Raw genomic sequence first — 24,266 nt, 5'->3', positions numbered from 1 at the left:
ATACCAGAACAGACACCCAAGTAGGCCAAGCCTCCTTGAGGAATCTGTTCAAACAATAATAATTATGGTTGTCTGTTGGGTGAGTCCGTCTCATTTGCCCGCATGTGAAAGATGGGCTGCTATCCCATTCAGTGCTTATGTACATTGATGAGGATCCCTTGGAAGAGAAGGATAAGTTACTTACCTGTAATCCTAGTTCTCTTCCAGGGGTATCCTCATCAAAGTCATAAGTAACCCACCCACCTCACCAGGCAAATGAGACTGGTTTTCCTTGTTTGGTTAAGCTTTATCTTTGTGTCCTATTCCTTGGGCCCTGAAAGAACAACTGACCTAACTGTCACCCCTGAGGCATGATGGAAAGTTAGGGGTCATGGCTGCCTTAAAGGCACAGTGCCAGTTTTTGTACACTTGCTTTCGTTTTCTATGCTATGGTCTTACAATGCAGCCTGTAGGCTAACAATGCCTGCTCTTTTTGCAGTTTTCATGAGTTGTACTCATTAAAAGGAGTTCAAGTAATACTTGCCCTACTTTGGTTAATATATTCATTATGTGTTTGCACAAGTATTAGTATATTATTGCATTGTTTAGCCTCCTATATGGGGGCTGCATTGGTTTGAGAAAAAATTATATATGTATATATATCTAGAGCTGTATATATATATATATGTTTTTCATATATATTTTTTATTATTTACGGGGTCCCCGCGCATGGGGGGAAATATTCAGTGCTTATGACTTTGATGAGGATACCACTGGAAGAGAACTAGGATTACAGGTAAGTAACTTATCCTTTTCATCCACCACCAGCAACACCTCGACTTCCACCTTCTTCTCCGACTTTAAATCCTTTGCACATCACACCTCAGGATTCTCCACCATCTCAGCCTGACAGGGATGCTATTGATGAGGGGGACTTGCAATTACCAGTAGATCCATGGAAGGATTACACAATTGACCCTCCATTAGACAAAGATCCAAACCTTTACCCTGCCAAGCCAACTCCACCTGATGACAATGAATCTTATCACAAACTCATTGCCAGGCCGTAGAATACTATGGGGTGGTACTACACAAAGAATACATAGAAGAGGATTATTTGTTTGAGACACTAGGATCCACACACAGGTCAACCTAAACACTCCCTATGCTTCAAGGTATGATGATACACGCTGATGAAATTTCTAAATATCCTGTGCGTGCACGTATCTTAACTCCTAGAGTCAATAAAAAATATAAAGCCTCCCCAACAGATCCGGTATTTATTAAGGGCTGGATACCATTAGACTCACTGGTAGCGTCCAGTGCTCGCAAGCAAGCTTATTCCCTAATCTCTGGGGATGCTCCTCCGCAGATAAAAAATCCTAGCTAATAGACGTTTCTATCAAATGCATAGCTGCTCAAGCTGCCAACTGGTGCATTGCGATTACGCGGGACCTTTTAGCCAGATATGACAGGGCGCACCAGGATGAAATGGAACAATTGCTCCAATATTTCCCAGATGAGCATAAAGCAAAAGCTCAGGAAGTACATGAAGGAAAGCTAATTTCCAATTCTTCAATAAGATGTGTGTTAGATGCTGCTGACACTGCAGCTAGAGAAGTCAACACTAGTGTCCTACTCAGAAGGCATGCTTGGTTAAGAATTTCCACCTTTAAGCCTAAAGTGCAACAATTTATTTTAAATACACCCTTTGACAAAGAACATCTCTTAGGTCCTGCGGTCGATCAGGCGCTTGAGAAAATGAAAAATGTCACCCAAGTGACAAAGTCCATGGGAGCGCTCCAGCATCCTTCAAACAGAGGCTCATTTTGCCGCTCCTTTTACCGAGCAGGGTTCAAAACTACACCTCTTAAATAGGTATAACCACATCTCTTCCTCCATATGCTTTTTTAGAGGAGGGTATAGAGCAAACAACTCCAAAGGCAGGGGTAAGGGCACCACACCCCGTAACTCCTCTTCCCCTACTAAGCAGTCACTTCCCCACGCTTCAGTTTCTCCCCATTTAGCAATCTAAAACACCCAACAAATGGGTGTTCAGAATTATCCAACATAGTTATTGCCTGAAGCTTACTGCCAATCCTCTAAACATTCCACCTCACTCTTACAAATTGTTGCCAGACCACTTGCAGTTGCTCCAACAATCTCTCTTACTTAAGGAAGCCACAGAACCAGTTTCACTACAGTACTAAGGTTCAGAGGTTTACTCTCTCTACTTTCTGATCCCCAAAAAAGGATGGCTCCTTAAGACCTATTCTGGATCTCAGAGAGTTAAACCAATATATACTGACAGAGCACTTTCACATGGTAACCCTTCAACAGGTACTTCCACTTTTTCAGAAGGGAGATTTTATGGCTACTCTAAACTTAAAAGACGCATATTTTCACATTCCAATTCATCCAGCTCATCGCAAATACCTCATATTTGTAATAGCGGACAAATATTACCAGTTTAAAGTACTCCTGTTTGGAGTGACTACTGCTTCTTGAATATTTACCAAATGTCTGGCAGTAGTTGCAGCTCATCTCAGAAGACAACATATTCACGTCTTCCCTAACCTAGACGGCTGGCTCATCAAAGCCAGCACTTACCAAAACTGTCTACGAAACACTCAGACCACAATAGACCTACTTCATCAACTGGGCTTCCTTTACAGATGCAGTCTTATCTAGGAGCAACTCTCGACACTCTCAAAGCTCTGGCCTCTCCCATTGTAGCTAGAATTCACAAAATTCAGTCTATGATACTACAGTTTCAATCCAACCAAACATTCCCAGCCAGAGTGTTCATGCAACTGCTGGGAATGATGGCATCTTGCATTGAAATTGTACCCCATGCAATACTCCACATGCGTCCGCTACAAGAGTGCTTAGCACGTCAGTGGACCCTTTTCCTCAGATCGTACTCACAGCAGACACATCTCTGACAGGTTGGGGTGCCCATCTCCAAGATTATACAATACAAGGCCTGTTGAGTAACAAGCACAAAAGTCTCCATATCAACTATCTAGAGCTTTTTTTAGCACTGCAGTTTAGCAGCATACAGTGCAAGAGTTTGGCGGCTTTGATATAGTATCGGACTATTTTTCTCTTTTTTTTGATCCATAGAGTTTCTATACGCATTGTAGCTGCAGTGTTCATTCTTTCATTTTTATTGAGTATATTGCGCATGAGCTCATTAAAATCACGAATGAAGAGGTGGTGAACAGCAGTCACCTGTCTAAATCTCGTTAAGTGCACAGTGCACATGGCGTGGGACTCTGTACTGATCACCAATTGAGGTGTATATAAGGAAGGAGTCATTTAATTTCAACACAAACAACTGGACAACACCTTTTTTTATCCCTTTGTATTGACTTTCATGTGCGTAAATTGAACAGAGCAGAAGTGATCTTTTGAGAGGGTGAAGGAAGGTTTAACCTGCACATTATTTTTATTTTTAACAGATTGTTCCCTGACGAAGGGACATAAGTCCTGAAATGCATTGGGATTGCCTACGGAAGAATGATTATGTTGTTGTTATAGGCTGTCCTGAAATGCATTGGGATTGACTACGGAAGAATGATTATGTGGTTGTTATAGGCTGTAATAAGTAATCTGTGATTTAAACAGATCAAAGAATTGTACAAAATATACATGTTGTCAACGAAGTAACAATGAACACAGTATATGATTTTTGAGTATTTGTGCAAAAATCTTTATTCAAATATAAGAAATTGGAGAATCACACAAAATTGTTAGATTTGCTTTTTTGCTACAGTGCATATTGGCATAAGTGCATTTACGTGATTGTATGATTTAGTTATTTAAATCTACCACCAGACTGTACGACTGTTCTAAAGTAAGCAAGAAAGCCTCCTACCAGAGCTTGTTATGCAGCAAAATGGAAAATATTTGTCGTCTATAGTAATAACAACAAAATCAATCCTCTAGATGCTTCTATACAAAACATTATCTGTTACCTGTTGCACTTACAGCAAACTGGACTGGCTTATACATCTTTTTTTTTTGCACCTTGCAGCGGTAGCTGCATATTTGCAAAAGCCAGCATTTATCACTATTTAAAGTTCCAGTAATCAAAGCCTTCATGGAAGACTTGAAAAGTTTAATACCACAAAGAATTCCCCCTGCACCAGTGTGGAATCTTAACATTGTCCTTACAAGGCTTATGGGTCCACCTTTTGAACCATTGCATAATTGTCCTTTACAGTTTCTTTCAACGAAGGTTGCTTTCCTCATGGCAATCACTTCCTTGAGGAGAGTTGGTGAACTACAGGCATTAACCTGGGAAGAATCCTTCTTTCAGCTCAACAAAGACAGGATAGTACTTCACACCAACCCAAAATTCCTTCCCAAAGTAGTTTCTGCTTTTCATATAAACCGATCAGTTGAGAGACCTGTGTTTTTCCCTCAACCCGATTCTGTAGCAGAACATGCTCTTCACACTCTTGTTGTGGAAATAGCCTTATTGTACTACATAGAAAGGACCGAAGATTTTTGTAAAACAAAACAACAGTTTTTGCATTTGCTCCACCTCACAAAGACAATCACAGCTCTAAATCTGGCATTTCAAGATGGATTGTTAAATGCATTCAAACATGCTATGCAAAAGCTAAAAGAATTTTATCTATACCCCCTAGAACGCATTCCACTCGCAAAATAGGGGCTACTATGGCCTTTTTAGGTAACATCCCTCTAGCTGACATATGTATAGTAGCTACATGGTCTACACCACACACTAATGTGTATATGTGTTAGCACGCCAACAAACTAATGTAGGCAAGCAGTGCTTAAAACGCTTTTTCAAACAACTGCAACATCTACCAGTTAGCCACCGCTTTGGGAGTATACTGCTTCATAGTCTATGCAAAGCATGTGTATCTACAGCACACATGCCTCGAACAGATTATGTTACTTACCCAGTAAGCATCTGTTCTTGGCATGTAGAGCTGTTGATTCACATGCACCCACCGCCTCCTCGTGAACCTATAGTTATTGCAGTTCATACTTATACTTTCATACGCATGGAAATCTCTACTACACTTACGTACCCCATTCTCACCTTCTTGCGGGAAAACAATCTAACAATGGAGTCAATGCCCATGCGCAATGTTACCGAAAGGAGGAGTCATCTTACCTTCTGACTTGAAAGACTTCTTTGATGAAAACAACTTTCAAACATCCAGACCCAACATTAGATGGCAGGAGTACGCCAAGCATGTGAATCTACAGCTCTACATGCCAAGAACAGATGCTTACTGGTTAAGTAACATAATCCTTTCATTGCTTGCTCCCTCAACGTCTACGTCGGTGATATTTTTTGACTCCTCACCAACGTTTTGCTTCTATACCTTTTCTGCCTCTGGTTCCAGGTTTGTTAGAATCAGCTATGGAACTTTTCCACCTGCCAGATTCAGCCACAACAGCTCCATCTAGGCTTCAGAAAAAATATAAGCCTCCAGAGTAGGACCCGTAAATCCTGTGGTCAGATCCCCCTCCTGATTCAGTTGTTACCTTGGCTGCGAAGAAGATTTATTCTACAACTCCCTCATCCACGATTCCACGAGAAAAAGAAAGTAGGAAACTAGACTCGGTGGGGGGCAAGGTAGTGACACAGCAGCTTTGAACGTGAAAGCTGAGAGAGCATCTGCCCTTCTCTGCAGATATGATAGATACTTATGGGACTCCCTACAACAATGTACAGATGATCTCCCAATAGACCTCAGGGGGAACTTCATAGAAATTTTAAATGAAGGCATGATGGTCTCTAACCAAGTATCAGCACTGCTGCTGACTCATCTTTGCTAACAACCCCTAGATATTGCCATGGATTAGCTCTTAGGTGACATTCTTGGCTGCTCATAATCAGGAATCTCAACACAGGATTCTCATCGTCCCTTTCTCTGGTAACGCTCTCTTTGGAAGGCATACAGACAAAGAGATGGCTTGGATGAAAGACAAATTGAAGACTTTCAAAACAGTTGGTCTAGAAAAATTGAAGGAACAGAGAAAACACCCTTACAAGCCTTACCAGAGACATTTTTATCCGCAAAAGTTTCAAACCCATCAGTGGTTTCAAGGACCCCACCAACAGCAGTAAAAAAGGCCTTTTCAACAGCATCGAAGGCATCAACAACAGGCAAGAGGTGGCCATCATTCTGCTCAAGCAGGAAAGCCTCCTCCAGGCTCCAAACAATGGGTCTCTGCTTCCCCATCTTCCGTTACACACTCCGGTAGGAGGGAGTATTTCCAAATATCCAACAGAATGGAAATCTATCACAAATTACACCTGGGTACTGATTATTGTACAGAATGGTTATTGTCTCAGATTCACCAAGACTTCACCAAATATTCCACCAAAATCATCTAATCAATATCTACAAATGCTGAGATCAGAAGTGAACATTCTTCTGCTGAAGGTTGGTTACCTCTCAGCCAAGGAGGAACAGGGATTAATTCCCCTTATTTCTTGGTGAAAAAGAAAGGTTCGAAAAACGAATACAGGTCTAAAACTAGGTCTGAAAGCGCACACAAGTGGATGTGGAGAAAACATTCTGAATACTAACTTTACATAAAATTTATCCTCAAATCCATCAAGGAGACTGGCTCTGTTTCATAGATCTTCAGGATGCATATTTGCAGACCCCCCATAGCCAGAAAACACAGCAAATTCCTGAGATTTGTAGGTAGTAGGCCACAATCACAACCACTACAAAGTACTACCTTTTGGGCTCAAATCAGCCCTCAGAACTTTTTTCGAACTGCATGGCAGTGGTAGGTGCACATCTCAGAAAATTCAAAATATTCGTCTGTGTGTATAAAGATGACTGGCTTATCAAGGTGTCAATGCGACAAGAAGTATAAAATCATTATCAAATCGTGGTCTCTACTCTCAGTCAACTTGGTCTTCATATCACTCGCTACACATCAACCTCATCGCCAGTTCAGTCTCTTCATTCTGTAGAAGCTACTATTGACACCATTAAAGTGTTTACTTCGGAGAAGAGACTTTTATCCATACATATAAAATGTCAATCTTTCAGGAAATTCTTTCATCCAATGGTGAGGAAAGTGTCATCCATTCTAGCTCAATGGCATCTTGTATATTTCTGATGCTAATTGTCCGTCTCCACATGAGACCACTACAAGGCTTTCTGGGAGCCCAGTGGAGTCAATACGCAGGCAGTTGGGAAAACACGATCACACTTTACCTCAAAGCGAAGCAATCCCTCTAGTGGTGGTGTCAACCAAAACATCTCCTACAAAGGATGCCTTTTCATCAGGGTGTTCCCTCTCAAACAATAGTGACCGATGTCTCTCTGTTAGGTTAGCGAATACACGGATCACCTTCAAACTCAGGGAGCACGGACTGGTTAGGCAATTACTTACCGTATCAACCTTCTGGGACTAAGAGCTGTCCATTTGGCCCTGAAGTCTTTCATACCATCCTTCAAGATAGAACGATGTACTATCTGAACAAGCAAGGAGGAACACATTCCAGGGCCTTATCAATAGAAGCCCTAACAAAGTCCAGAGCCTTATCACTGGAAGCCCAAACAATATGGAATTGGTTGCTGGTCAGAAACATGAGGTTCACTGCACCCCATCTGCCAGGTGTCCAGAATATATAAGCAGACTCCCTAAGCAGGATTCTTCACGAAAATAATGAGTGGGTGCTGTATTATGCCATTGTTCACGACATCTGCACCTGCAGCTTTCCTTACATAGATGTATTTGCATCTGCAAAAACAAAAAAGCCCAAACCTAGCCCGATGTTTCACCATCCAGGGACAATTGGAAATTCCCTATGGGTCGACTGGGCCAACACATTTCTCTACAGTTTTCCTCCTATACACCTGATTCCATCAGTAATCATCAAAGTGTCTTACTCTTAGCTCAGAATGATATTGATAGCTCTGGTGGATCACAGACCACATCCTCTCCCCACATGGGGAGAGGATGTGGCCTAACAGCTAGGGTGGTCGACCTCGAAGCTGGGTAACCTGGTTTGAGTCTCAGCAGGGACACTTAGCATCCTGTGATTCTGGGCAAATCACTTAATCCCCCCGTGCCTAAGAAAAAAAAATGAATGTGTCCATCTGTAACGCAATTGGTGCTCATGTAAAGAGCTCCGATACTTTCGGGTCTAGTTCACACTGTATATTTAAAAAAAACTCCACATGTTGGAACGTTCTCACATGAGGCTGCCATGCAGACAGGATCTCCTGAAGTTTGGAGGCCAGATGATCCATCCAATTTCTCTGAGTTTATCAGCATGGCTCCTTAAGGCGTGCAGTATGGACATTTGAATTTACCTCAAGAATGCATGAACATTCTAAAAGAAGTTATATGTCTATCAAGGCATACATCTTACTGTTTTAAATGGAAGAGGTTCTGGTGTTCTGATAAGAACATTAATCCAACTACATGCCAAGAAGAATCTTTACTCTCAGACTTACTACATTTGACCAAATCTGGGTTACAATTCTCGTCTGTTAAGGTCCCCTTGGCAGCGATTACTGCCTCCACAAAATGTCCCTTACAAACTTATTTTTTCTCAGTCTCAGTTACTAAAGACTTCTCAGAGGGTATCAGAAAGGTTCTTCCTCTACTAAGCCATCCTTCCGCTCCTTCAGCCTCTTTAAAACCTATTCAGAAGGAGGCCGCTCCTTCTCCTTCCTCGCGCCAGAGCCTGGAACGCCCTACCTCTCCACCTCAGACAGACAACATCACTCCCCATCTTCACGGGAAGCCTCAAGACCTGGCTCTTCGACAGACCCCCTTCCTTGATGGACTGGAACCTGCAACCCCCCCCCCCCCACCCAGAGCTTTGAGACCATTACGGGTGAGTAGTCACGCTCAACAAACTCCTGATTGATTGATTAAATGATATTCGTAAAGCCTCATTACAACACGTAGAGTTAGTGACATTCAAGCTTTATGTTATTATGAACCATATACAAAATTTCATAGCAATAATGTGGTTATGAGAACTCATCCGAAATTCTTGCCCAAAGTTGTTTTGGATTTTCACATTAATCAAGCCATTGTGAGAAGGGTCCTAAAATGTTATCTAGATAAAACTAAAGATATACGTAAGACAGATCAATTGTTTGTGAATTATGGTCCTGTACGTAAAGGTCAGTGCCACTTTTTATGACTGCAGTACTGCAGCCTATAGGTCTACATTGCCCATTTCCTTCTTCTCCATCTCCTTTTAAAAAGGTTTATGAATTATATTGATTAGAAAAAATTACTCAACTCTTGGACGTTTTACTTATTTTAGTAATGATATTTGAACCCTTTTTAATGTAAGTTTCTAGGCTGAATTTTTGTTTTTAAACAAAATGATGACCTAGTTTTGGAATCCTAAAGTAAGGCAAATGTCTATACTTAAGAAGATGTATTTTAAAGAAGTGCTCCGACATGTTCGGGACTACTCAGTGCTTATGATTTCAATAGAGAGTCCCCTGAGGGAGAACTAGGATTACAGTTAATAAGAAACCATTCCTTCTTATACATCTGTACATTGTAATACTGCTGTCCTTCTTTCACACAGGTTATCTTGTGGTCCCGGCTGGAGGAGGGGGCACATTCCTTGGAGGATTCATTGTAAATAAGATGAAACTTCGTTGTTCTGGAATCATCAAATTCAGTTTATTGTGTGCACTGATCAGTCTAATGGCTATGTTTGTGTTCCTCATTCACTGCCCAAACATGCCTGTGGCTGGCATTACAGCTTCTTACGATGGAAGGTAAGCATTATTGTATTACTCAAAGGTAGTTCTCGATGTTAGATTGCCCTGATGGGATCTGTTACATTTAATTTAGCCGCAGGGGGACTGCAGAGGATTCTGTGGGCAATGCAATCACTGTTTGGTTGGCCCAGACACCACTTCTTGTTAAGACAAAACAGTGTAACAGTGCTACCTTGGAAACTTGGCCTGCTCAATTGTCAGCCCAGCCCTGCTCTTTCCCTGAGCCGTCCAACACCTAAGGACTTGCAAGTACCTCCTCAATTTGTGTAGATTATCTGCAGAGCAGGCAAAACAGACATCCCTCTCTAAATTATCTGGGAACAATTAATGCAGTTTGGAGACTATGCAGACCGGCCAGAGCCCATAAGAGGATGAATATTTCCCCATGGGGCTCCCACTCAGTTCTGAGGAGTCACCAAACACAACAATAATGTGCCTGCAGATCTTTATTGCACCTTATTCTAGTATAGCATAAACGGCAAGTAATCATTGTATTAATAATGTGGGCATATAATAAAAGTTGCCCTATATAATTCTACATTAGTGTCTGCCAGTAGCCATAGAAATGTAACCAAGCCTTTATACTGCTTCTTTAGATGTCCACATCAAACTTAGCTTGTACCTTGTTAGCAGTCCAAGTCCACCAGGTCTCTTCAAATTGTCTCTCTGAGCACAAATTTACCTCTCTCCCTCACTAATCAGAAAAGCCTTTGTACACGGTTAAATTGAATTACAATATATATATATACTAGCAGCCCGTCCCGACGTTGTCCGGGTATGAATTGCTGCCGGCCAGTAGTATATTGTTTTGTAGGATTTCGTTTAGATAGCATTTCTTATCTGTGACAGGCCTGTGAAACGCTCCGATTCACAGTGCACTCCTGATGCACTTAAGAGTGCGCGTTCAGTAGTGTGTGAACTCGAGTTTCCCTACTTTATTTTTCCTTGCAATATTATATAGCGCAAACTCGACAGCCTGTCATGAGCACAATTTACATTACAGAAGAACACATTCATTTGTGGTAGGCACGGGGAGACAAAGCGATTTGCCTGGAATCACAGGATGTTGAGCTGATGCCGAGATTCGAACGTAGCTCCCCAGCTCTAAAGTTCGCAATTCTAGAACTTGTGGCGGGAGGTGTGTCTAAAAGTGTATGTCGGTGCTGGCCATCAATGAGAGAGACCTGTGCATTTTTCCAATGGGTGGTGAAAAAATATGAGTATGTTGCTGGAGATGTGGGCCGCCATGCCACCAATGTACTTAGCGGGAGAGGGTAAACACCCATTATTCCGCAACTTTCTTTCCACATACCAACACTCCGCATACTTTCATTACGAAAGTACCATGACTCCGCAATGCCATTATAAGGCATGGCATTACATTTTATATGCTTTTACCACGCATACATTTACAACGAAATTCGTTGTAAATGCATGTTTGGATATGGTAAGTATGGGTATAGGGGTATATGTTTTGGGGTACTGAGGTATATGTTTTGGGGTGTTTGGGTATTTTAAGGGTTCAGATATAGTTTTGGGTTATGGGGCACAGGGGTAGTTTTAGGGTTTAGGGATAGGTATGGGGTTTGGGGTACAGGGGTATTTTTAGGGTTCAGGGCTAGGTTTGGGTTTTGGGGTCTAGGGGTATTTTTAGGGTTCAGGGCTAGGTTTTTGGTTTTGGGGTACAGGGGTATTTTAGGGTTCAGGGGTAGGTTTGGGTTTTGGGATACAGGGTTATTTTTAGGGTTCAGGGCTAGGTTTGGGTTTTGGGGTAGAGGGGTATTTTTAGGGTTATGGGGTAGGTTTGGGTTTTGGGGTACAGGGGTATTTTAAGGGTTCAGGGCTAGGTTCGGGTTTTGGGGTACAGGGGTATTTTAGGGTTCAGGGGTAGGTTTGAGTTTTGGGGTACAGTGGTATTTTTAGGGTTCAGGGCTAGGTTTGGGTTTTGGGGTGCAGGGGTATTTTTAAGGTTCAGGGGTAGGTTTGGGTTTTGAGGGACAGGGGTATTTTTAGGGTTCAGGGCTAGGTTTGGGTTTTGGGGTACAGGTGTATTTTAGGGTTCAGGGGTAGGTTTGGGTTTTGGGGTACAGGGTTATTTTTAGGGTTCAGGGCTAGGTTTGGGTTTTGGGGTACAGGGGTATTTATAGGGTTCAGGGCTAGGTTTGGGTTTTGGGGTACAGTGGTATTTTTAGGGTTTAGGGATAGGTTTGGGTTTTGGGGTACAGGGGTATTTTTAGGGTTCAGGGCTAGGTTTGGGTTTTGGGGTACAGGTGTATTTTAGGGTTCAGGGGTAGGTTTGGGTTTTGGGGTACAGGGTTATTTTTAGGGTTCAGGGCTAGGTTTGGGTTTTGGGGTACAGGGGTATTTTTAGGGTTCAGGAGTAGGTTTGGGTTTTGGGGTACATGGGTATTTTAAGGGTTCAGGGCTAGGTTTGGGTTTTGGGGTACAGGGGTATTTTAGGGTTCAGGGGTAGTTTGGGTTTTGGGGTACAGTGGTATTTATAGGGTTCAGGGCTAGGTTTGGGTTTTGAGGTACAGGGGTATTTTTAGGGTTTAGGGATAGATTTGGGTTTTGGGGTACAGGGTATATTTATAGGGTTAAGATGGGTTAGTGTTTAAGGGTGTTGGGGTATTTTAAGGAGCAAGGGTGGGTTATGATTATGGGGTGCAGGGGTATTTAAAGGGAGCAGGGTGAGATTAGCACACGATATGAGACATGGCAAGAAGGGCGGAACGTACCACACGCCCCCAGCATTTGTCACGCCCCCAGCACACGCCCACAGCACAATGCAGACACGCCCACAAGGGACTACTTTGCTGGCAGTGTTCTTTCACCTTTTAAATGTATATGGTGGGCTTCTGCATAGCCTATGTCCTTCTGCTGCAACTGCCCTTTCCAACACTGTATTGGGTGTTGTGATTGGCGCTGTGGTTCCTGAGATTACCCGCCTCAAAGGTTTGGGCTCTCCCTTTATTATATTAGTATGGATTTGTTACTTGCATTGTTGGCCTCAAAGTAGGGATGTGCTTGCTACTCTATTTTAGGTTCATGAATATCAGTGAGAATCATACGATGCAGAAGGAAATGTTACTTACGTGTAAACCTAGTTCTCTTTCGGGGGATCCTCAGCAACAGTCATAAGCACTGATTTGTTCCGCCCACTAGCAGGATCCCGGAGCACCTTAAAAATATATATGTGTGTGTGTGTGTGTGTGTGTGTGTGTGTGTGTGTGTGTGTGTGTGTGTGTGTGTGTGTGTGTGTGTGTGTGTGTGTGTGTGTGTGTGTGTGTGTGTGTGTGTGTGTGTGTGTGTGTGTGTGTGTGTGTGTGTGTGTGTGTGTGTGTGTGTGTGTGTGTGTGTGTGTGTGTGTGTGTGTGTGTGTGTGTGTGTGTGTGTGTGTGTGTGTGTGTGTGTGTGTGTGTGTGTGTGTGTGTGTGTGTGTGTGTGTGTGTGTGTGTGGGTTTGTGTTACTATCCTTGTGGGGACTTGGGTGTGATAACACACTCACGCTGTGGGGACTTGATTGCACTGTGGGGACCTGAACCCAAGTCCCCACAAGGCAATGTCTTCTAAATGATATAAAATGACTTTAGAAACATCTGTGTCAATTTTTACAACTTTTTAAAAAAATGCCTTGTGGGGACCTGTGTTTCACCAAGTGTGTTTATATTTTTGCTCGCTCTGCCCCTGTAGACAGGAGCCGGTACTGCAGCCTTAAACACACTTTGCATTTAAACACACCTTGTTCACCAGAATAGCACAATAGCAGCAGAAAAAAACAGTCATTTAAAAGGAAAAACGGCTGAATAATTCATTTATCCAAATATTTTTTATACACATTAACTTTTTCTCCATTTATAAAAAATGAAATTTTATTTACTATTGAATTAAGACTTTTGTGTTGGAACATTTGCTAGTGGTTTGATAAACATTGTTAAATGCAATTTGGGTCAGTTTCAAATCCAAGAATATTTCTCTATTGCTGTTCTTATCTGCATTTAAAGATTGGTAGTGCATTGCACTGCAATCAGATATCAACTGATTTGATTTGTTTGCAAATAATAGTTATCAATGCACATTGTTACACTTTATTTCTTGTGCCAGGTATCCTGAATCTTTATGTTGGTTTGCCTTTGTTTAGATATTAAAATACATTATGGAATATGATCTTTTAGATGATGGCTGGGTGAATGAATGACCAGATTTGGGAAAACATTGTATCTGTTCCTAATCTTCTCAGTTATGTTCCAATTGAGTATGCCTGTGTATTTTCCATGTTCAAATTTGGTCAAGTACTGCCTACCAATATTTTCATGGTGAAACTGCTAGCCAAGAGGAAGAAAGTGTGGAAATTTAGTGTGATAGCTCTGATTGCACATATTATCATCCCTCTTTTCTGAGCAGAAACACTTTGTGCAGCAATTTTGCCCCAAAGCAGAACCACAAGATTGGGGGGTATATTTACTTGGTTGTAGCGCCGTGTTTGCATCACAAAAGTCATCCAAATCAATGCACATTTTTTTTGTTGCTAGTTTACTTTCCAGCGCAAAATTTTTTTTGCACTGGAAAATCACTTGAAGATAGAGCAGAACAGCACATATTGCTGCTTTGCATAATTTAGCACCAAAGGGGACCTTCCATGGGTGGTGCATGGGCATACCCCTGAAACAACCCAAGGTTTGTGATGCAAACCTGTATTTACAAAAAGTAAGTAGACAGGGTTTTGCGTCCTAAAAAAAGCTCCCACTTTAACCAGGCACTATCACGGATAAATGCTTTCATTTCTCCTTTCTTTTCCTACTTTGCATGTGTGCTGCACTGCACAGCACACATACAAGGTGGGAAAAGTCTCAACGTTAGTCTAAGTATAGTAATTTGTACAGAAGTGTTTCCTTCCACTACAAAGCCTATGCTACACTCATAGAGGCACCCTTGCACTATGGTGTAAAGGTGTGTGTGGTGCACAGCAGCACTTTTCTGCGCCGTCGCTAAGCAGAGGAGAGGAGTGCCATATTTCTGTAAATATGGCGCTCTCCTGCCCTCTCTTCCTCATGCAGTGCAGCATTTGCGGCTGCTCCACTGCGCTGCGTAATAAGTTAGTAAATCTGGGTTGCAGTGTTTTTCCTAGAGCACAGTTCCCTCGTAGCAATTTCTCTGAGGTCAGAATGAGATTACATGGAGATTACAAGTGACTAATCCATGCATTATTATGCCCTGCAAAGGTTTCAGCCAAAATTAAATTATGGCTCCTCTGCAAAATCGAAAGTGAGAAAATATGTAATATGACACTGAAGGTATCATTTAGATCCTATTGTAAGTATGGGGTGCAAAAAATCCAGCAGCACAAATGTGGGTGATTTTTTATAATAGATTTACCAATTTGTTTAAAAACATGGCAGTAATGCACACATTTAGTTTTTGCACTTCACCATTTCCATATGCTGTTACAATCTGCAAAAAGCAGGTTGCAAAAGCATGTTAAAAATATGCGCTCCAATATTAAGAGTGGCATGGCCCATTTTTTTGTACTTGAGTCGAAATTACACTGCATAATTATGAATGCTGTTCACCCATAACCTATAGTAAAAGAAACAGCATATTAATACCATATGCTTTTTAACTCACTACTTTTATTTATAAAAATTGTAAAATAATAGTGGTTACTTTTGCCCAACTGACTGGAACTCAATTTACCAACCTCAGAAGAATCGACGTCCGAGTCAGCCCTGCTGGAATTCAACATCATGATCTGCACATTGCAGCATTTGTCAGAAGCAAGTGTGTCATTCACTTGGCCATCTGAAATGCAACGTTTTTTCATAATTGGAAGACAATAAAGGCGGTAACTCTAGCTTCACTTCCAATTTGAAATTAAGTCTGACGTTGGAAGGATGTCCTTTATATGAAAAACGGTGTACACACATTTTGCAATTGCTCCGTTTGTGCTTTTAGGAAGATAGAATATTAAAGGTATGCACCTATCATAGAATTTATTGATGAAGTGTTCTTAACCTTTCCTTAACTTCCTCCTAAGCACATTCTGTCAATAAACCTGCATTTGGAAATATGCCCTACTCGCTTATGTGACAAATGTGCCAGAAAGAAACATAGGTTTTCATTATTTTACGTTTCCATGTAGGTTCTGCGTGCAGCTAGAGGTTGCCGATTTTAAATAATTTGATTTCTGTGGAAATAGTAATTGTTTTCAAAGTTACAGGAATAGCACTGATAGCCTGACTAGAAGGCAACTGCATATAACACCGTGCTAAATGCCACATACCAATCTTCACCTGACCTCGGCTGCATGGCACGCCCTGCTTTCAGCAGTAGCTCAAAACACCAGTTAATTGATCACATTAACATATGTACAGTTGCTGAGCAACGGCTTCCATCCCCCAGGCCTCCTCTGAACCTCCAAGTGTTAACAAACTTTCAGGCGCAACGAGTCTTTTGCTTTGCCTTCCCACGAGCAGAGAAAAGTGAGCTTCAGGGACATGTCTGACAGGTGTATCTGGGAGGAAACGGAGAGCTGCAGTGAGAGCTCTGGTTTACGGCTACCTTTGGAAATATAAAACAAAATATGTTCCCACTTTATTATCGTGTTATTCAAACTGTGTGAAATAATGGTGTAGTGGAAATGTAATTTCACAGCATAGTTACCCCAAGAGTAAGTAATACTGATAGAATATAAGCTTTAAACATGTGTGACTGCAGCAAAAAAGGTTATAAAGTTTTTGTAGTTGTATACATGTTTCTAATTAATAAAACTATCAAAAAGAAGTGAACAAACTACGTTGAAAAACATACATTACAGTCCACAGCATTTGGAATTATAGTAATGGGCACTCAGGGTTGTTAGCCCTAATTTTTATAATCACGCACAAGCTCTTCTCATTAAATCGTCGCAAACATTGGGAGGAAAACGAAACTTAACACCCAATTTCTGTATAATATAGCTCTTAAGCTTTTTTTTTATTTAACCTAAGCCTTAACTGTACTCTTTGTGTAAGAGTATTTTTTGCACTGTATATTTTTTCATGCGCAGCACATATTTTAATTTTGCCTGTCTGCAAACCCTATAAGCACTAGTACTTCTGTCAAATAGTGAAACACAAACGATGGTTGTATAATTTCACATTACACCAGCACTAATACATTTTAAGCACACATTCATATTCTATTCTGTGTACATTAAACACACAACACAAAAATACAAGACCTAAATTCTGCAGCTAAGACATGTAACATAGTTGTCTGCGCATCCATATTTGTAGATTTCCTAGATATAGATGCAGACATTAATATTACAAAGTTACTCTGATTAAAAATCGTTATAACAAAGGGTTATGTTAGGAACTGCATTTAGCCTCAGCAGCAGTTTAACTATGATGTCTGGTATAGGGAAGATGGTATGGCATGATATGGGTATTTCTATAGCTTTTATTATTTCTGATGGGGGGCTGAAGGTCTTTACAGACTGGTTCCATGATAATCTGTAGGTGACCAAACAGAGATTCAGTCATGAGTAAAATGTTACAGAATATCTTGCTAAGGGATTAGCAACAGTCATGTTGTTTGTGACAATCCATCATGCAGTTTTTCATGTGTCACTTATTGTTTATATAAATGTTACTGTTGTTATGCATATTGAATGAAAAGTATGTGCACAATTTTGGTAACTTTGGCATGCTTATGAAATTGCAGCTGTCATGTTGTTTATCACATAGTTATGATGCTCCTTTCAAAACATTCCAATTAGAGATTTAGGGCCAGATGTACAATGCCATTTAGCGGTCACAAACCCTGCCTTTTCATAAATCACAAGGTTTGTGACAGCAAATCACTAGATGAGTTTAGTACATTTGTAAAAACTATTTAGCAAACTGGTTACTGAATTGCAAAATGTGTTTTAGAAATGCATAACAAATCACTATTTGGAAGGGGTGTGTTTATAGCGTCCCTTCAAAATTCCAATTCACAATCCTATATATCAATGATTTACCTTCAGTCATCTGCACAGGTAGTGAGATCACAGGATTTCCCATCATCCAACTGCAAGGAAGTGATATTACTGGATTTCCTATCATCTATCTGCACATGAAGGGACATCATTGGATTTCCCAGCATTATTCTGCAAAGGAAGTGACATCACTGCTTTCCCGCCAAAGCTGTCTTTAAAAGAAGAAGCCAAGCAAGGAAAGTAATTTCCCATCATCCACCTGCACATGAAGTGACCTTAGTGGATTTCCCATCATCCATCTGCCCAGAAAGTGACATGACTGGCTTCCTGTCAAACTGTCTTCACCTAATGGAGGCTGTAACACAGACGTGCCGTGCTGAAAGCATGTCAAAGTCAAGCCTATTGGCAGGACCCATAACCTTCCTACCACCCTCCTCCCCCCATCGCTACCCCACCATGACCCTTCACACCCTGAGCTCCGGTCACATCTGCCAGTGCTGCTGCTGAGCTTCGCCACCCAACACTGAAGGTGCATTTTGCTGCACCATCTGATGTTTCACATACACTCTCCCACACCCATCTCACTACTCCCTCACACCTCACACACCCAACATACTCAACACACGCCCACACATACCCGACCCCCCTACTGCACCACACCACTCCATATCCTTCATACTTTTCAACATTTTTTCCCTCAATAAACACACCACCGAAATTTGGGATCTGTTACACAACCACTCACCAGACCTTCTCTTCCTGAAGAAACCTGTTAGACTTCATCATCTACTCACGTTATTGTCACGGAGTCCCCCTGGATACAAGATCTCAAGACAAGACAAACAAACCGGTGGAATCTCTGTCATCTTCAAAGAATCCATCCAATTCTCACCCACTTTGAAAAGCACCACCAACAATGTGGAACACTTGACCTTCAAACTCATCATTGTAAACTACATCTTGGGTGGCACTGTTATCTACCGCCTTCCCAACCAGCGCCAACTTCAGTGGCACAATTGCAAATGTTGCCACCTTCCTGTTTCTTGACTCAAGTGCCTTTATTTTACTTGGTGACATCAACTACCAACGCAAGGACCTCCAACATCTCAACACAGCAAAAATCCTCAAGGGCCTGTCCAACCTTGGACTCTCTCAGTGAGTGGACTCCCGCACATGCTACCGGACAACTACTGGACCCCATCTTCACCAGCTTCAGCAAACTCCCATCAGACAAGCTGTTGGGATCGATAAGTCTCCCTGCATGGTAAAGGCGTGTACCCCTGCCCTGAGTACGCAAATGCATTATTGTCTGGATCCATAATGCTGACTTTTTCCACAGGCAACATGATTAGTGCGTTTGCGCCATAACATAGGCCTGTCTCATGGAACGCACTCATGTTGGACCAGGACGGGCTCTTAAAGCACTATCCTCAAAGTGGTGGGAGGCTATTGTCTTCACCAGTAGTTACCAGTAGTTAAACAGCACAAGTGCAGTAGTGGTAGCATACCAGGTGATGATTATAAGTAGTGCCCAGATCTTTTTACCATCATAACTTTGCATGTGTAGAATTAAAATACTTCTTTAATAAAAAACAAATATTTAACTGGACATTAATTTATTGTAGGCACTGCGTGCACATCGAGGTAATTGTCATGTGTACTAATCTGTATCTACAATTCCCTCCGAGGGAACCTTGACTGCTCAGGCTACGTTACCAATTGTCCAGTGAAGAAGGAGTCATAAGGCTGAGCTGAGTGGGCTCCTTAGTAGGGTGGGCCCCAGGTCAGCAGGAGTAAATGGCCCAACCACCTTAGTTGGGCCCGCTAACCCCTGCTTGCCCCATGGCTCTCGGAGCAGGGTTCTGACACAAGTCCACACCGATCACCTGGTCTGAACACACCCTCATTAACGTCAGCATAGCCATGCCATTAGCCCGTAGAAACAGCATCACAATATCTCTGAAACATCCTGCTCTATGAACTCCTACACCACTAGCCTCGACAAAAAAACATCTTCCCGAATCTATCTCCAACTTCAACACCTAGATCACCACCTGCGCAGATACCCTGGTGCCTCTCAAAGCTACAAGAACCGGACCACAAGCAAACTGGTAAACAGAAGAGCTCAGGCTCACCAAATGCCACTGCAAAAAACTTGAAGGCAGATGGGTATAAAGGCTGGATGACACCTACAAGAGCACCACAAATCCATCCTCAGATGCTACTATCAACAAATCAGAACCACCAAATGCTCCTTGGTCACCGACCTCATCGAAAGCAACTCCAACAAGTCCAAGGAAATCTTTCCCATAGGTAAATGCTTCAACACCACGGCAGCAAGATGCACCAATGTAACCTCCTCTCAAGACCTAGGCACCCCGCTGTCCTCGTTCTTCAAAAACAAGATCACCAGCATCTATGAAAACCTTCAGACAGCAACAGGTTACCAAATGATCTACCTGCCAATGGATGCTAAGTCCCCTTGTCCAGCAATGGATTGTGAAGCACCTTCACCTTGTAGCAGAGTGTCTTGCCAGCCTTGGAATCGAGGCAAACACTATATTAACAATCTCAGCAAGTGAGCATGAAGAAGAATATATTTGTGGTGTGACTGAAGAAGTGACAACAGGCTGAATGATGCTAGGACCTGGGGAGGGATTGCAATTCAGATAAATATGTTACTTTGTTGTAGGGTTCGGATGAAACCTTCTGTATTACTTACTTTTACAGGAAAATTTAAACACACGACTTGGAAAAGTCCAGAGACTGAATAATTGCACAAAAAGATACAATATTCTCACTTAAGATGCATAAGAATGTTAAAATGTTTTTTTCTGCGAGAAATGCACTTAAAGCGAAGCACCCGCAGTGGTGGATTCGCCAAGTTAATGGATGTTGTGAAACCTATACTTATTCGAGCAATTTGGGCAGGTTACTTCAACTGCATGACAGGAAAGGTTCAGGATCGGACCTCTCAAATGAAGAATGCTGAAACTTGGTTTATGAAACAATTACGAGACATGCCTGTGCAGAGAGATCTAGTCAATATTTATCGGCTGCAAAACCCAGGAGATGGTACATGATGTTTTTTCTCTTAACCACATAGATCATCTACAAGAATTGATTGGGTTTTTATTAGTAGGGAGAAACCTGATCAGTGTGTTGGACTTGAGAATTCGGGCAGGACTATGTCAGACCATTCCCAATTAGCCTTAATATATGAATTAGTGAGAGCTCATCCTAATGTACCAAGATGATGACTCTGAGTTGAGGCCCTGGGGGATTGAGCCTTACAAACAATTTTTCAAGAGGAGTTGAGTGTACTTTTTGAGATGAAAGGTAATAGGGTAGGATACTAAAATATTATGATTACATTTTGTCCTACCTTAATATTGAAGCATAAATATGGACAGAACATCAAAAGACAAGTATATATTGGTAATTATAGGTTTACTATACTTAACTCTAAAGTTCAACTAAATGTATGGTAATTAAGAAATTATAAGGACAGTCACCTGCCCATAATCAGGGCTTTCAAGACTTTTCAGACACTGTATTTTCACCAATCACTCCAAAAACCATTAATTATTAAGATAATCTAGGCGCAATCAATCTTCCTTGCCTCATGGATGAACAGAGACAGGTTAGATTTCTGGGTCATGATGAAAGAGCTGAACGCCTCATTAAAGATGCCTACAAATAGTATTTCACCGGGGTCCATCTAACCCTTCTGAGTAGTCTTCTATGTGGATAGATTTGAATTCCTTATGGAGGAAATGTGATGATATAAGATCCATCACCCATTCATAAACTATTAACTCGGTTTGCCACAATACTCGACTGCGACCAAAGACAGAGAATGCAAGCTCCCATTAGAAGGTGGTTTTAAGTCGAAGACAGGAAAATAGATCCTAGGCATGGCCACAGATCGACCCACTAGATTGAACATTACTAAACATATGTAACTTTATTTTCTTAGACATGTTTATTTTAGAAAGATTTTGTCAGAGTCTGAACAGCCATCTCAAAATAATTTTGTTAATTTTTCCAGCTTCCCCATATATGTCCATGACCCACCCAGGCTTCTTCATAGCCTTCCTAGTTGTAGAATCCTGGAGCTGGGCCTTATGCAGCAACAGAATTACCATGCCATACCATTCCTGTGGTGGACTTATTTCCGCTTGAAGATTCTCTACTGGCAACCAATCCACAAAGTGCATATGAACTGGTCCAGAAGAAAATATAATCTATGGGGCAGATAAAAAAAATACATGCAATGCAGAGCAACACCCAAAGATGCTGCACTACGTTGCGTGGCAGGGAGGGAGCTCTTTCCTCCCCTCTCCTTAGCGCTGGTGTTGATTTTTGCTGCTGAGTGCGAAGCACACACCTTAGCAATATAGCGCTAGGGTGTGTGCATGAGTCTAGCATATATTTTATACACGAAGGGTCTCCTTCCTGTACAAAATACCATGCTTAGACAAGTTTAAACGTTTTTCCCACTTTGTATGTGTGCTGCACAGTGCAGCACGTATGCAAAGTCAGAAAAGAAAGAAGAAATAAAAACATTTCTCCCATTGGCGCCTCCTTTGGGGTGGTGTTAACATTTAGCCCAAAACCCTGTCTACAATTATTGGTAGATAGGGTTTTGCATGAAAAGGCATGGGTAGTTGTATGGGAATGCCCATGTACCACCCATGTAACACCCCGTTGGCGCTAGATAAAGCAACTAGTGCTTCTCACTGATTTGCGCCACTTTTAGGGTACTTTCCAGCACATACCAAGTTTTTTGGCGGAAAGTAAATTCCCTCCCAAAAACTTTTGTGCTGGTTGGCCTCACTTTTGTGATGGTAATCCAGCCAAAAATGTTTGAACATGTAGCCCAATGGAGCAAATTTAAAAATATATATATGCAACGCAGGACCCAAAGAGGCTGTACTGCGTTGCGTGACAGGGAGAAAGCAGGAGAACACCATATCTCCAGAGATATGGCTCTCTGCCCCTTCCACCTAGCACTGGTGCTGATTTCAGCTGCTGAGCACCGCACACATACCTTAGCATCATAACGCTAGGGTGTGCGCATGTGTCTAGCATAGATTTTGTATAGGAAGGGTACCCTTCCTGTACAAAATAACGTGCATAGACAAGTTTAAAGGCTTTTCCCACTTTGAAGGTGTGCTGCACAGAACAGAACGCATGCAAAGTCAGAAAGGAAAAGAGAAATACAATTAATTCTCCTGTTAGTGGCTCCTTTGAAGTGCTGTTAGTTTGGGCGCAAACCTCTGTCTACAATTCTTTGTAGATAGGGTTTTGCGTCAAAAGACATTGATGGTTGCACAGGAATGCCCATGTACCACCCATTTAACGCCCCCCTTAGCGCTAAGTAACGTGCGTTACTTTTAGGGTATTTTCCAGCTCAAAACAACTTTTACACTAGAATGCACATTTGAAAAAAAACATTTTGTGCAGGTTAGCGTCACTTTTGTGATGTTAGCCCAGCACAAAATGTTTGAAAATCCATCCATAAGTGCCCTTGCAACACAAAAGTTGAGCAAACCACTTGTTAAAAGCGCAGACAAAAAAACAAATGTAGTGATAGCAACAAAACACTGGCCTTTAACAGAGAAAAATCACCATTGAAACAGAGTTTTCGTTTATTTGAATTGCTATCCTGCATCTGTGCACCAGCACAGGGAAAAGCAGAAGATTGCTGCACAATGTTAAATACAGTGCATTGCTGCCTTTTCCCTATCACACAGCGCAGAAAAGTCACTTGCAGCGCTGCATGATATGATGATAAATATGTCCCAGGCTTAGGTGCTGGGCCTTTTAATGATATTTTTCTGGATAGGTGATTTAGTTTCATGTAGCACAGCTCAGAAACAGATATAGGCAACCTTTGACTACTGTTACGGGGCTATAATATCCAAAAATAATGCAGTAACTGAGAGAAATCTGGTGTAAAGGAGGTGTCTTTACTCAGTACAGGGCCACAGAAACAGGTGCTTGGCTCAGTGCACCAGAAAAGCTTGTGTAAGCCCTATGTGAAACTCAACAGCAAATAAAAACAGTATATCCACACTTGAGCTAACAAAACGTATGCCTGTTTATTCTGCGCATCCCAATTGTGTCTACATTATTGTGTATATTGGAGTAGCTCATTCCATTAGTAAGCAAGACTGACAAACCATATAGTGCAATATTTATTATTGATGTTTCTGATCAGGCAACACTATGGCTTTTTTTTTGCAGTTTAAATAAGTGAACCCGACCCACATGTTTTTGGTGCGCTTTACATAAGCACCAGTTACATTAAACAAGTTTTAGGCCTTTGGAGATTAACCACTTAAACTCGTCAGATCTTAAAAGAGAGATGTGCGTGGCTAGCTTCACTCTAAACTCTGAGAGGCCTTTTGAAAAAAGTATCGAATGTTCTGCTGTTTCGGTGAATCCTTCCTGCTTTGAAAGGAAACCCGAGGCAAGACTTCAGGATGCCCGGCCAGAGATGCAAATGCACCTCTACGCACAACAAAGGGGTGACATTAGCATCG

The 24,266-nt window shown here is 41.7% G+C and overlaps 1 protein-coding gene across 1 annotated transcript in view; it reads left to right on the top strand.

Moving 5' to 3' along the window:
- The window catches only part of LOC147706353 (solute carrier organic anion transporter family member 4A1-like), a 345,292-nt gene that overhangs the window by 194,784 nt on the left and 126,242 nt on the right, over positions 1 to 24,266 (top strand). Inside the window, exon 6 of the mRNA XM_086932845.1 lies at positions 9,557 to 9,752. Coding sequence (XP_086788971.1) covers positions 9,557 to 9,752 — 196 coding nt within the window. The remainder of the gene's footprint in view (positions 1 to 9,556; positions 9,753 to 24,266) is intronic.

This window comes from Lissotriton vulgaris, chromosome 7, assembly GCF_964263255.1.
Source record: "Lissotriton vulgaris chromosome 7, aLisVul1.2, whole genome shotgun sequence".
NCBI lineage: Eukaryota > Metazoa > Chordata > Amphibia > Caudata > Salamandridae > Lissotriton > Lissotriton vulgaris.
Note: the sequence above shows the minus strand (reverse complement) of the source record. Positions and strands in the feature narration are given on the sequence as shown.